Source organism: Nothobranchius furzeri, chromosome 5, assembly GCF_043380555.1.
Source record: "Nothobranchius furzeri strain GRZ-AD chromosome 5, NfurGRZ-RIMD1, whole genome shotgun sequence".
NCBI classification, from domain to species: Eukaryota; Metazoa; Chordata; class Actinopteri; order Cyprinodontiformes; family Nothobranchiidae; genus Nothobranchius; species Nothobranchius furzeri.
This window is the reverse complement of record NC_091745.1, coordinates 39,408,128-39,420,627: the sequence shown is the minus strand read 5'-3', so window position 1 is coordinate 39,420,627 and position 12,500 is coordinate 39,408,128. Positions and strand designations below refer to the sequence as shown.

Below are 12,500 nucleotides of genomic sequence, written 5' to 3'. Positions count from 1 at the left end.
GCTAATCCAGTGTTTGTGCCACTGTCACCTCCGCGTGGCTCTGAGCCCCTCCCATGAGAGGACAGAGACCGTCGGGGACGCCATGCTTTAGCAGCTACGCCGGAAAGATGGCGGGAGCATTCACATCGCTGCTGGTGTCAATCCCTCCCAGTTTAAAACGTGGACCGCGTGTCCATCAGCACTCAGCCCTGTTGCGTTTCTAATCCCTTCTATTGATGATTTCTTTACCTTTCACTTCACGAAAAATGTATAAAAAGTCTAAACGTAAAAATGAAGAAGAAGCAGGAATGTTAGATCCCCGTGATGAACTCACCCTCTCCAGGGCAAAGGTCCGAACCGTGTAGTCGGCCAGCGTTTCTGACTTCAGCAGAGTAATTTTGACGTCGCCGTACATCTCGCTGTCATCAGGCCAGTATTTACAGCACTTCACCTGTTGCACAAAACCAACAACACTTTTCCGTAAAAACACACAAGATCCAAACTTTTGTTTCTGTAAGTGAAAAAAATTCATCTGCACTTCTCAGTGTTATCAAACCAGCCGCCATTATGAATCTAGCACGAAGCCGCCGCCCTCCAGATGCTGCAGCAGAACAAACACAAGCTGCAGATATTGTACAGAGGGGCATAGACAGAGCCAGCAGAAAGCTAAATAATGACATAATGACGGACAGCATAATGGAACAGGAAGGCATCATTTTTTATGCCATCACCAGACACAATGGAGGTCCGTTTTTTCATTTAATGGAGGTGTTATTTGGATTCTGCCACACAGACCACTTCTGGTTTATTGACTGTTTCCAGAATTGTGAGGAAGGGGAACCAAATTGGATGTAGGGCTGCAGCTATCGAATATTTTTGTAATCGAGTACTCTATCGAATATTTTTTTCGATTAATCGAGTACTCTAATAAATTACCCTTTTGTGTTTGTAAACCATTATATCAAATAGCATGTTATAAAATATGAAAGACCTCTCAAAATGAGAAAGCAATTGCCAGTTATTCTTCAAGTTTTATTCAAAATTAAGTTTGCAAAACTTCAGCACTTCAACTTTACTTCACAGTAAACAAATGCGTGTGCAAAAAATAAGTAAACAACCTGAGCCGATTTTCCCCTCGTGCGAGAATCTACCAGCCTGCAAGCCAGACAAAAACTAGGAGGATAACTGTTGAAGTAGCGCTGCGAGCGGATGCGGCCCAAACAGAACCAGAACCGCTCACGGCGCATGCGCAAACAGCTCGCCGGCTGTTTCCCTATTAACACACGTCCGTATTAATTTCTACTTTTTTTTCCTCACACAATAACAAGGATTGTCGAGAAAGCATGTTTGCTGTGGTTTTGTCAAATTATACTGATCACAAAACATTTATTTACTTTCTTTCGTTTTCCTCCACCACTCTCATAAATACCTGCGTCCTCCTGCAGCAATCCCGAGGGACACAAATATCAATAACAACACAATAAAAAGTCCGACATATTGTGTAAAAACTGCAATTTTTAGCACATTTTAAGTCCGACGTGTTGCTACCAGACGTACGGTGTGAGCTGAAACTGACTGCTACAAACGAAAAAGTCGCACAGTGTCTGCAGAATACATAGAAATAAAGGCTAAAATGCACTATCTTGTAGAGGATCCGAGTCCGCTTGCAGAAGTGACATTTACAGGTGCTGCAGCACGGAAGATGTGATGTTGTGGTAGGCTAAATCCATTTTACAGTATTTATACTGGACTACGTTTTCCACCTTACGACGTGAAAAATGGTTCCACAACTTTTACATTTTCTGTCTTTTTCGCACTCCACCCGGGTTCAAGTTGTCCACCATGGCTTAAGAGAAAGTTAAGTTACATTCGCTACTCGCAGTGCAGTGGGCATGTGCGTCACTTATTTCGGTCCGGGTGAAACATGACCCCGTGCGTTTGCAAAACCATGAATTAATTAAATATGAATTAAACGAATCCTCGAGGCAGAGAATTTGACTCGAGGATTTTTTGTACTCGAATTATTCGAGGTACTCGAGGAATCGTTTCAGCCCTAATTGGATGAAGAGCTTCTGTTAGAAAAATGGTGCCATTTTAACCATCTGCTGAGGTGATCCGTTTCTCTGGCCTGAACTGAAAAGGACAGGATGGTTCAGGTAGAAATGATAGCAAATGTGCAGTAAAACACAATGCTGCTACTCTACGGGATGCCAGCCCAAAATAAACTATGTTTATGGGTTGAACACATTTTATGATGCTTTTCTCAATTTTTATTATAGGCCACAAAAACTTCATGGTCTAGTCCAGGGCTATTTAATTCTGGGTCTCGAGGGCCGGTGTCCAGCATGTTTTGGTTTCAACTCTGCTTCAACACGCCTGATTTCAATCAGCAGGTGATTAACAGGTGTCTGCAGAGCCTGATGAGCTGCTGCACAGGTGATTCAACCCGAGTCTACTGTGTTGGATTAGAGAACCACTAAAACGTGCTGGATACCGGCCCTCGAGGCGCAGAATTGAATAGCACTGGTGTAGTCTGTACAGTATTCTAAATATTTAAAGAGTGAAACACTCGTTGAATCAATACAATCGCAGTGGATTCAAGTAGGAATGAACGCCGTCTAAGTCATACTCGGGCAGGGAGGGGCGATCTCCGATGAACCTGATTACTAGAAAATTGCCACATCAGAGTTGAGCTTCAGACGACAGAATTTAGAGTCCTGATATTTGCACTTCTTGCCTCTGATTGGCTGACGGCAACGCAACTCTACCACTGATGTTTGCTCTGCACTGCTGATATTTTATCTCCACAAAGAACACAAGTCTGAAGGAGTTCTGCTGTGTGGTGAAGTAGCTAATGCTAACGGTTAGCTTCTACTAGCCGAGACATTCTCTGCTGTTTCCCGGACGCTAAACCAACAGCAGCTTTCCCCGTGAGTTAAGATGGGGGAGTCCGTGAACATTCAGTGAAAGTGTGATGTAGATCTGAGGATTGTCTAATCCTAGAGTTTCATCGTCGATTTTCCATCAGAAGCTGATGCAGGAGATCCAGGTGTAGGAGACTATTTTCATGTTCAGTCTGCATTAAAAACCTCAGTGTGACTGATTATAATCAGAAATGATCGTTAAAAAAAGATTTTTCAGTGTTCCATAAGGTATTTGAGCTCGTTTGAGATGAGCTTAAGGTTTTTGCTGATGTACACGTTAGCTGTGAGTTGTAAGCTAACAGGTGAATACCTGTAAGTCAGCTCGAAGCTGGACAAAAGGAAGCCACTGTAGCCTAAAGCCTAGTTCATGCTTCTGCGTCAGCTCAGCGATGGAGAGACGCACACACATTGACGGAGACGTTTTTCCTTCGGACTTCTCTACAACCCTGGGGAGTGTAGCAAAGCAATTCCCCGCGAGGACAGCAGAGGGGTTTTCTGCGATATCCTGTCATGTATCTGGTCCAAGTTAGTGCATTTACTATTGCGTTTAAATAGCGTTCTCCATCTCGTTTGATGGACGTTTAGAAACGTAGGCTCGACTCGGCCCATCCTTGTGAGCCTGTTGGAGCGCCCACACAACGACGGATAACGGCGTTGTGAATCTCCGCACCGACACAGAAGCATAAACTGGGCTTAAAGAGCAAGTAACGTCTAAATTAACTTTTTTTTGCTGATGAACTGTATAAATGAGTGTCTAATAGTATTTTAAATGTGTGCATTCTTTATTTTAGCATTTTGGTGCATTTTCTTTAAAAATAAAAAATTCTGTCTAAAAACCACAGTAATGCGCCACCTTCAGCTGAAAACATAGAATTTGAGTCATTTTGAATAAATTTTAGCCAATGGCTAAAGAGTAAAGTACTACGTAAACCAGTAGAGTACTACGTAGCAGCTCCGTGCCAAAGTTATAAAAGCAACGAGCGTCTCGGCCACGCCCTGTGGCGAGTGGGAGTTGGATTTGCAAGTGAGTGTAGGAGGTCAGTGGTAGTTCAGCATTAGCATATAGCATTAGCATATCCTAGTCTTAGCATATCTTTTAGTGTTATAAATACTTATTTAGTGTTAGATTTGGCTGTTTGATATTGTAGTTTAGTTAGTGTTTGGCTGTTAGTGTAATTGGGAAAGTATTTCGGGTTTAGTGCTCCATATCATGTTAGTATTGGTGAGTAGGTGTAGTGTAGTATGCTTGCGGTGACTCTGTGGGCATTTTACCCGCGATTCTGCACGTCTCCGTTTGAAGAGGGAGGCTGCCCACCGTGGCTCTTCCGCGATTTAGATGCAGCCCACCGACTCTGCTCCCCCACCACGGCGGGCTCCAGTCTGAGGTGAGTAAGCTAAATAAACGTTTTAACATCTTCTAAAGACAATTCCCTACCTAAATGCAAAGTCTGAGAGACGTGGTTCACTTCCTTTAGCTAGTCAGTCGGCAATTCTGCAACAGTGACTAACTGACGCAGCACTTGACAGACAGCATTACAGCATGAAATCCAGCTTGTGAACAGGTTCTGTGAGGAATTCTGTTCAGGAGGTCGCATTTCAGGCTCTCCACATCATGTGTGACTGACTTTTACGTTATAATGATCACACACTAGGAATGTTATAAAGCACCTATATAGGAGATTCTTTTGTATATTATCTGACTTTATAAACTCCCAACAACAATGTGCTTATATTTTTTTTTCAGGCTAAATCTACCCAAGACACTGGCTGTCAGACTGATTTAGCTGCAAGAATGCACTTGTCCAGGCTGACGTGAAACCTTCCCTGTAGCAAAGGTGAATTATTTTTAATAATCTTCTATGTAAACATTTTATTATTACCTTCTAGTTTTAATTTGTTTTACAGATTATTGTTACACGTGATTTTATGCTCTTTTAAACATTTATAAATGTGCTGCTTCTTTGTTTTTACATAGCCAGCCAGAATGGAGTTCACAGCCGCAGTGTGTCTGGTGACCCACGGGGACCATGATGAAAATTCATCTTCCAGAAGGTCCCAGAGCAGCGGCCACACCCCCTGAAAAGACCAAGGTGTGAGGTGTCTGCTGTTGATTCCAGCTTCCACCTCAGTGACAGTGCAAGCTCAGTGAACTGTTCAAGGTAAAAAAAAAATTAAAACATTTCAGAATTTTTAAGATATTAACAATTAAATAAGTATGTGATTACATCATGACGGAGGCTACTGATTCTGCCCCCGTGACACTTGGTGGTGACGTGTGAGCTGATTCACCTGGAAAACAACTTTTACATTAAATATTTTGTTTTTGCTACCAAAAGTAAATTAACTAAAAACCTGCATTATTGCAGGACACTCAGCAAAATATGGACTCTACACCATGAGGCAGGCACACATTAATAACTCTATAACAGCACATAAGGTGAGCAACACCACATATAGTACACTGTCCTGAATTTGTTTTCTTTCTGCATCTCATTAGCCTGGCTGATCACCTGATAACTCCTGTCATCTGGTTATGACAGCATGAGGATGTCCTCACACACCTTTAACCTATCAGTTCATCTGGCAGAATAGAGAGAGAAGAGACAACACCACATCTCCTGTTCCTGGAAAGCCTTCAGCCATCCTTCGATGACTGAGAACCTCCATCAGCTCTGTCTCCTCTCTGCCTACAATTATTATAATAAATATTGTGTTTGACAAGTTTTTTTGTGCTGCCAAATATCTCATATAGATTCCAGTTTTGATATTTTAATGGATATTTATAAATTACATTAATTGAATTATCACAATGCATGTTTAACTTGCTCTATTGTGATGAATTAAACTAGCACCTCACTGTTAAAAGCTCGTTTTAATTTCAAGCATGTTTAAGTATTTATGGACATGAACAAAAACAGGAAATATATAAATTGAGATTTATTTAATTAATATAACAAATAAGGAGGAAAGAGTCATTGAAAGGCACATTCTTCTGGAAGCTCCTGATCCTGATGGCACCAGCAGGAGACCAGCTGCAGACACCAGAGACCAGCTGCAGACACCAGAGGACCTAAAACCAAGAGAGCAGCTGTTATCAGTAAATAAATAAATCAGGGCAGTTTTAGTGAGCTGAACACATTACAGAATAATTTTCTCATGGGGTATTTTCATAACTTTATGCAGCAGACTGTAACTTGAGCCCAGAGCTACCGGAGAGCTGCTATCCAGCACGTTTCAGTGGATTTTCCTGCTTTAACAGGTTAGATTAGCTGTTAAGCAGCTCAGCTATTTGTTGCTGATTAAAACCAGGTGTGCTGAAGCAGATAAACCTCTAAAACATGCTGAATACTAGCTCTCCAGGGCCGTGGAGACAAACCCTGCAGCTAATCCAATCTTATGGCTAACGGCTACTTACGTTCAGAGGTGGTTCTGTTGGGTCGGTTCTGGGAGTTACAGGCAACTCACAAGCTCACAACAATAAGGCTCAGGTCCGCTTGTCTCCTCCAAATAGACTTGGTCCCTTTCTTCTCGAGTGTCTGGGTAAGGAGGGGGAGAAACATCCTCCACTTCTAATAACTGCATAGAGTGAAGGGAGCTAGCATCGTCTAGTTAGCCGTCGTCTTCGTCACTGCCGCGGCTCCGCCCTCTCGGTCCTCCAGGCAACGCCTACTAATGTTGCATTTTTTAAAATTGATACGTGGGTAGAGAAGGACTCCGAGGCTCAATTGACCCGCTCTTTAAATATTTGTAAAACAACAACTGTTGGAGCTAAAAGGCGTGCCTGTGAACCAAGGTCACACGTGCTCTGCAGAACGCCAGCATCCCGTTTTTTCAGTCAAGGTTTGAGATCAGTTCCAGTAAGAATATTTATCTGAAGCCGACAGCAAGCAGATGGTTTGGTCCAGAATCTGCTGGAAACATGTTTCAACTTGTGTGTGTGTGTAAGGTCCATTTACTGGTTATGCAAGGCTGACGTCAGTAAAGTATTGAAATAGTCTCTGATTTGACGTGAGTTAGGCTTTTCGAGGAGGTTCGGCTGAAGGCTCTGGCATTCGGCGACCCGCTGTCCTACAGAACTTGTTTGTAGAACTGAAATAAAGCTCCATGCTGTGACGGACAATTGTGTAATCTTTCGTGTCTTATTGAATTCATAAAAGGAACCCACACAACGAAAATATGGGCAGATGTTCTGAAACCCAATAATTACTCATCCGCCAGCTTAACACTTACGCTAATGGCTAGGCTAATTACAAGCTAGCTGTACAGTTACTGATGGGTGATAAATTCCTACAAGGTTATTATGTGTTACAGTTTTTTTCATGGGTGTACGGCCCTTTGATCGTTGAAAAGCTTTTTATGAATAAAGTTGGTGACCGTAACAATGAAGGCCCCATCCCAATACTCACACTGCGCCCTATGGTCTTCTGTGAAGTGCACTTGGAGGAAATGCTTCGAGTGTGTAGTGCACGAGTGTGCAGATAATTGTCGAATTGGGTCAAGGAGCATTGCATCATCAACCGCAACGCATTCCTGGATGCCAGTTGCTGTTTGTGCTACCTTAAAAATATATATCTTTATTATCAACTCCAACAAACAACTGAGCAATTTTTCTTTAAACATCTTTTGAGTATTCATTCTGTGTTTCTTCTGATTGCATTAATTGGTTCTTTTTTAACACAAGAAAGGTTGTTTTTGAGTGAGAAGGAAACAAGTCGAAGACACACAAGAGCAGCAAAACAAGAAGCAGAAAGTACAATAAAGAAATCAGCCGTAACGGACCACTGCACCGGAGAAAACCACAGAATGGACTGAAACAGGACAAGGATCATAAACACAGAACATCAGACATACAAAAGATGGATCAAAGAAGGGATAGAAATAAGGAGACGCGGACAAACAACAATGAACGGAGACGATGGGGTCTTCACATTGGATCACGCATGGCACTGTGTCATCGATGAGGAGAGCGCGGGCAGCAGAGGGCGACACTGTCCTCTGCTGCCCGCAGACAAACGGAAAAGGAAGTGATGCCGCTGTTAGCGGCTAGTTCTGCAGAAGACTGTAGGAGTGGTCGAAACTGTCAGCAAAAAGGTAAAACACGATGTTCCTGTGTTAAAGAAACTATTGATGCAAGCTGAACATTTATTCGACTAAACTTACATTCATTGCTGTCCACATGAAATCTCTGTCTAAACATTCAGAGCATGAATAAATTTCATTAATCGTCCTAAAATGAACTACTTTCACATGAAAATACTCATTTTCAGAAAAGGCACTTGAGTCTGTGCTCCGCCTTCTTCTCAAAATTCCCACGCAGCAATGCATTGTGGGTTAGGGTTACCCTTCGCCCACGTTCGCATTGACGTGGACTTGAGCGAAGTGCAGATCAAGAGTGCAAAAGGGGCGTGGTCAACTTGCACGCTTAAAAATCGGGACACCTTATGCACTCACACTCCTGGATGGGAAGGCACAATTGAAAGGCACAAGGGTGGAAGTGTGAGTATTGGAATTGGGCTGAAGATATCCTGATGTCATGTGACATCCACACCATCCACAGCAAAGCTTTGAGAAAATGTCCACCATATTTTAAAAGATGCAAACAAACCTAAGAGTTCATCTGAGAAATGGCCCCAAAAGCTGGCATTTATTGGACTATTTTATTTATTGCACATAAATATAGACTTATGTTAGTTATAATGGAATTAATACCCAAGTTATAAACTATTTCACCTCATTAAAATGAATTATTTTAGGTAAAATTACTTAAAGATTTTTCTGTTATTGCATGGATTGTTAATTTGCTGACCAGTGTGTTTGCACCTCCAACACTCTGGCATTGATGCGGTTTCTATGGAGACAGAGCTCCTCCAAATGTATCAAGCAGTCTTTTAAACCAATTGTTTTATTACTTTAAACAGTCAAGTAGATCAACACCAAACAGCCTTCAGGCTGCAGATGCTTGAACAGGAAAAGTTTTCCAAAAACACATCCTTAAAAGAAAAAAGGGCTTTTTCAATAAACAGCAGACTGTTTCATTTTGATGGCTTCAGAAGGCTTTTGAATGGTGGGTTGGTGACAGAAGGGGGGGATAAGAGTGTAGATGACGTACCCTGCCAACCTCCACCAGCTTAGTGATCATGACGATGCTGAAACAGTTTTCCTGCCACACCATCCTCCAGAAATCATACAGAGTCTCCTGCTTGGGCCCTGGAGGGAAGAAGAACAAAATAACAGAAAAAGGGAGAAGATGTGCTGCATCAAAGCCCGACTTCTCAAGAAGGGACTCTGCTGTTGTGAAATCTTGTATATTAGTGACCAGAGTGTCATTCCTCAGATGACAGGGTTCTGATCTCTCAGGATTGTGCCTTGGACAAAGTTATTGGGAATTCCAGGCAGACAGAAGGGGGGGGGGGGGGGGGGTATAGCTTAGAAAGCAACAGCAGAAGCCGATGATGAAAGTCTTGAGCAGGGACCAGCAGTCACTCACTGTCATCTGAGAGGGGAGACATTTAGGAAGCAAGTCACAGCTTGAAAACTGGGGGAAGAATATTGAGGGAGACAAAAGGCACCGCTGACACCCTTCCTCCCTCTCTTGCAAGTTTCATCTGCTTCTCTGAATGGAACAGGAGGGGAGAGGGGTGTCGGTGCAAGATAAGCAGATGTGAGCGGTGGGAACTACAGAAACCAGTCCTCCAGAGACAGAGGAACTTTCTGTAACCATCCAATCTTTATTATTTAGTTTGTGACGTCTGGATTGGGGTTATGTGCGCGCTGTGAGAGCGTCTGAGCTCGTTGGTCTGATCATCTTCAAAATGTTAAACTGTGACCAAAAAAAAAAAAAGTGTTCAGCGTTATTAAATCCATACACTGAAGTCTCGTGGGGATACTCACCCTGAGTGGCGATGAAATGGTTGGATCGATGGTAGCCCTGGAAGAGAAGAGAGGAATGACATGCGGAGTAAGTCATCTGAGCCTGGGGCACATGAGTAAGGGAGGGCGTCTCATCCTGTGTCCCCCTTTTCCTCCCTCGCTCGCTCTCCTTCTGACCCCCCGTCTGCCACTGTGAAACATATCTACGGACCAATCCAGATGCAAGCACGCAAAGGGTTCGAAACGTTGAGCCAAACGTCTCTGGATCATGAGCAAACAACGTCTGAGTCCTCCAGGCAGTTTAGTGGCGACATGACGTGACGACACAAACGCTTTTATTTCAAGTGTCTAATCTAATGATCTTTTAAAAAATAGCACAAATCAACCCACTTAGCCTGAAGGTGGAGTTTGTGCTGTACACCCTTCCACGCATAAGTCAAACAAGTGCAACGCTAACTTACGTAAATGCATGACGGCAACACAAACTGCCTTCAAGAGCAAAATTAATTATGAGCAGCAAAGTAGTCGGAAAACCTTTATATCAAAAGACGCGACGACCTTTGATATAGATGAGAGGTGTTTTCACACACAGCTTCATGAGGTGGATATGAACGAACAATGACAGGTCGCCTCTACGACCTTGAGGCAAACAAACATGACAAAGACCACACCGGGGACTTTCAATTAGAAACACTTTTAGGGCAAGCCAACTGTTAAAAGGAGACAAACAGCTGAGCTAACCTCTGCCTTTCTTTGAGAACGTCACCTAGAGGAGCGCGCCGATGCTGCGGTTGGTTGGATGCTGCAGGTGTCTGACTACCATGACTCCGATGAGTCGGTAGGAAGCCCAGATCTGCTTTGACGCTGCGCTATTTGCTGTAGATAACAGCGCTGAGCTGGTCCTAGCGTGCCGAGTCGCAGGGCGGACGTGTTTAGATGAACGGGGACATGTTTGAAATGGAGATGGATGAACCGTAGCTGTGAGAACCGCTATCCACAATTCCTCAGGCCCCGGCCAAAACAACTCCATCATCGTGAGTACCACCACTCCTCTTCTCCTTCAGACAGTTGCTATGGCAACTAAACTTCCTGATTCTTGGCCGCTTACAAAAAGCTAACAGAGACAGCAGGGCCCTCTATTCAGAGAAGACACCGCTCTTTGTGTTCAGTTAAAATCTTTGCCCAGAAACATTTTGTTTTTGGGGTTAAAAGGTGCACCTGGAGCGCTTTGACCTTGGGCCGTTTGTGGATAGTGGACAAGGGGAAAAGAGAGGAGGGGAATGACAAAAATAAAGCAATGACAGGCAGAAGAATGAGCAGCGATGTACTTACTTCCCTGTTAATCCGAATCTACAGGGTCCAAGGTCGAGGAAGTGGGATGGGGAGTAGAAAAAGAAGACATATAGGCTAGTTAATGAAAATAGATTTAGGAGTTACAGACAGGTGGAAGGCCTGTGTGAGAATACAGGTGTGTTTATGTTAGTGTGCTCATTTATGGCCTTTATAATGCATCCTATAGGTTGACTTTCGTGGGAGTTGTAGCTAATTTAGTTCTGAGTTATTTGTTTTAGTGTACCTCAGAAACAGCATATATATATATATATATATATATATATATATATATATATATATATATATATATAGGGATGGGTACCTTTGACATTTGAATCGATCCGGTACTAATTCCTGGTACCTAGGAATCGATACCGGTACTTAACGGAACCAATTTTCGATACTTTTGAGTGTTTATTATTTTAATTCTCTTTTATAATTAAATATATATTTTTCTCAATATGTAACAATTTTTGATAAATATCACGATAAATAACATACAACTGTTTGTATTTTAACATCGTCCTTGTAGTTTTATAAGCTGATAATTAAACTGAAGCAAACATCTTTACTGTGAACTAAATTTACTGTGTATCTTCATTCCTTTGGCCGTCTTCTTTCATTTGATTTTTCCTACTGGGAAGTTAGAATTTCCGAGGAGAAAGCGAACGCACCATTAGCTGATAACAACGGTGGCAATGGAAGCTAACATATCAAGCTAACGTTATCTTTAACAGTTTATTTAGCTGCTGGAGCAGATTAAAATGATGATGCCTCACACTTAGATCGTTGTCACTGGTTTCGTCTTCACCCGTTACATTTAGTAAAGTGAAGCCAAACTTTAGAGCACGTTCATGTTCTTCTAGTCGGGAATTCGGAGTTCCGAGGAGAAAGCGAACGCACCATTAGCTGATAACAACGGTGGCAATGGAAGCTAACATATCAAGCTAACGTTATCTTTAACAGTTTATTTAGCTGCTGGAGCAGATTAAAATGATGATGCCTCACACTTAGATCGTTGTCACTGGTTTCGTCTTCACCCGTTACATTTAGTAAAGTGAAGCCAAACTTTAGAGCACGTTCATGTTCTTCTAGTCGGGAATTCGGAGTTCCGAGGAAAAAGCGAACGCACCATTAGCTGATAACAACGGTGGCAATGGAATCTAACATATCAAGCTAACGTTATCTTTAACAGTTTATTTAGCTGCTGGAGCAGATTAAAATGATGATGCCTCACACTTAGATCGTTGTCACTGGTTTCGTCTTCACCCGTTACATTTAGTAAAGTGAAGCCAAACTTTAGAGCACGTTCATGTTCTTCTAGTCGGGAATTCAGAGTTCCGAGGAGAAAGCGAACGCACCATTAGCAAAACGGAAGCTAACATATCAAGGTAA

General features: G+C 42.6%; 1 protein-coding gene and 1 long non-coding RNA gene across 6 annotated transcripts in view; one reads left to right on the top strand and one right to left on the bottom strand.

The window, feature by feature from the left end:
- ptprub (protein tyrosine phosphatase receptor type Ub) overlaps positions 1-12,500 on the bottom strand; it is a 337,198-nt gene that overhangs the window by 28,001 nt on the left and 296,697 nt on the right. For 2 of the 4 annotated variants that reach the window (XM_070551690.1, XM_070551692.1), the window contains 4 exons: positions 11,106-11,123; positions 9,795-9,831; positions 9,013-9,110; positions 314-430 (listed from right to left, as the gene is read on the bottom strand). In XM_070551690.1, coding sequence (XP_070407791.1) covers positions 314-430; positions 9,013-9,110; positions 9,795-9,831; positions 11,106-11,123 — 270 coding nt within the window. The remainder of the gene's footprint in view (positions 1-313; positions 431-9,012; positions 9,111-9,794; positions 9,832-11,105; positions 11,124-12,500) is intronic. The other 2 variants (XM_070551691.1, XM_070551693.1) reach the window with 1 other exon arrangement.
- On the top strand, positions 3,085-5,493 carry LOC139070066 (uncharacterized). Of its 2 annotated transcripts, XR_011520719.1 has the most exons (4): positions 3,085-4,738; positions 4,879-5,062; positions 5,270-5,340; positions 5,444-5,493. It is a non-coding gene; the product is annotated as an uncharacterized lncRNA (long non-coding RNA). The 2 variants fall into 2 exon arrangements; XR_011520718.1 differs by lacking the exon at positions 3,085-4,738 and having other exon boundaries at positions 4,745-5,062.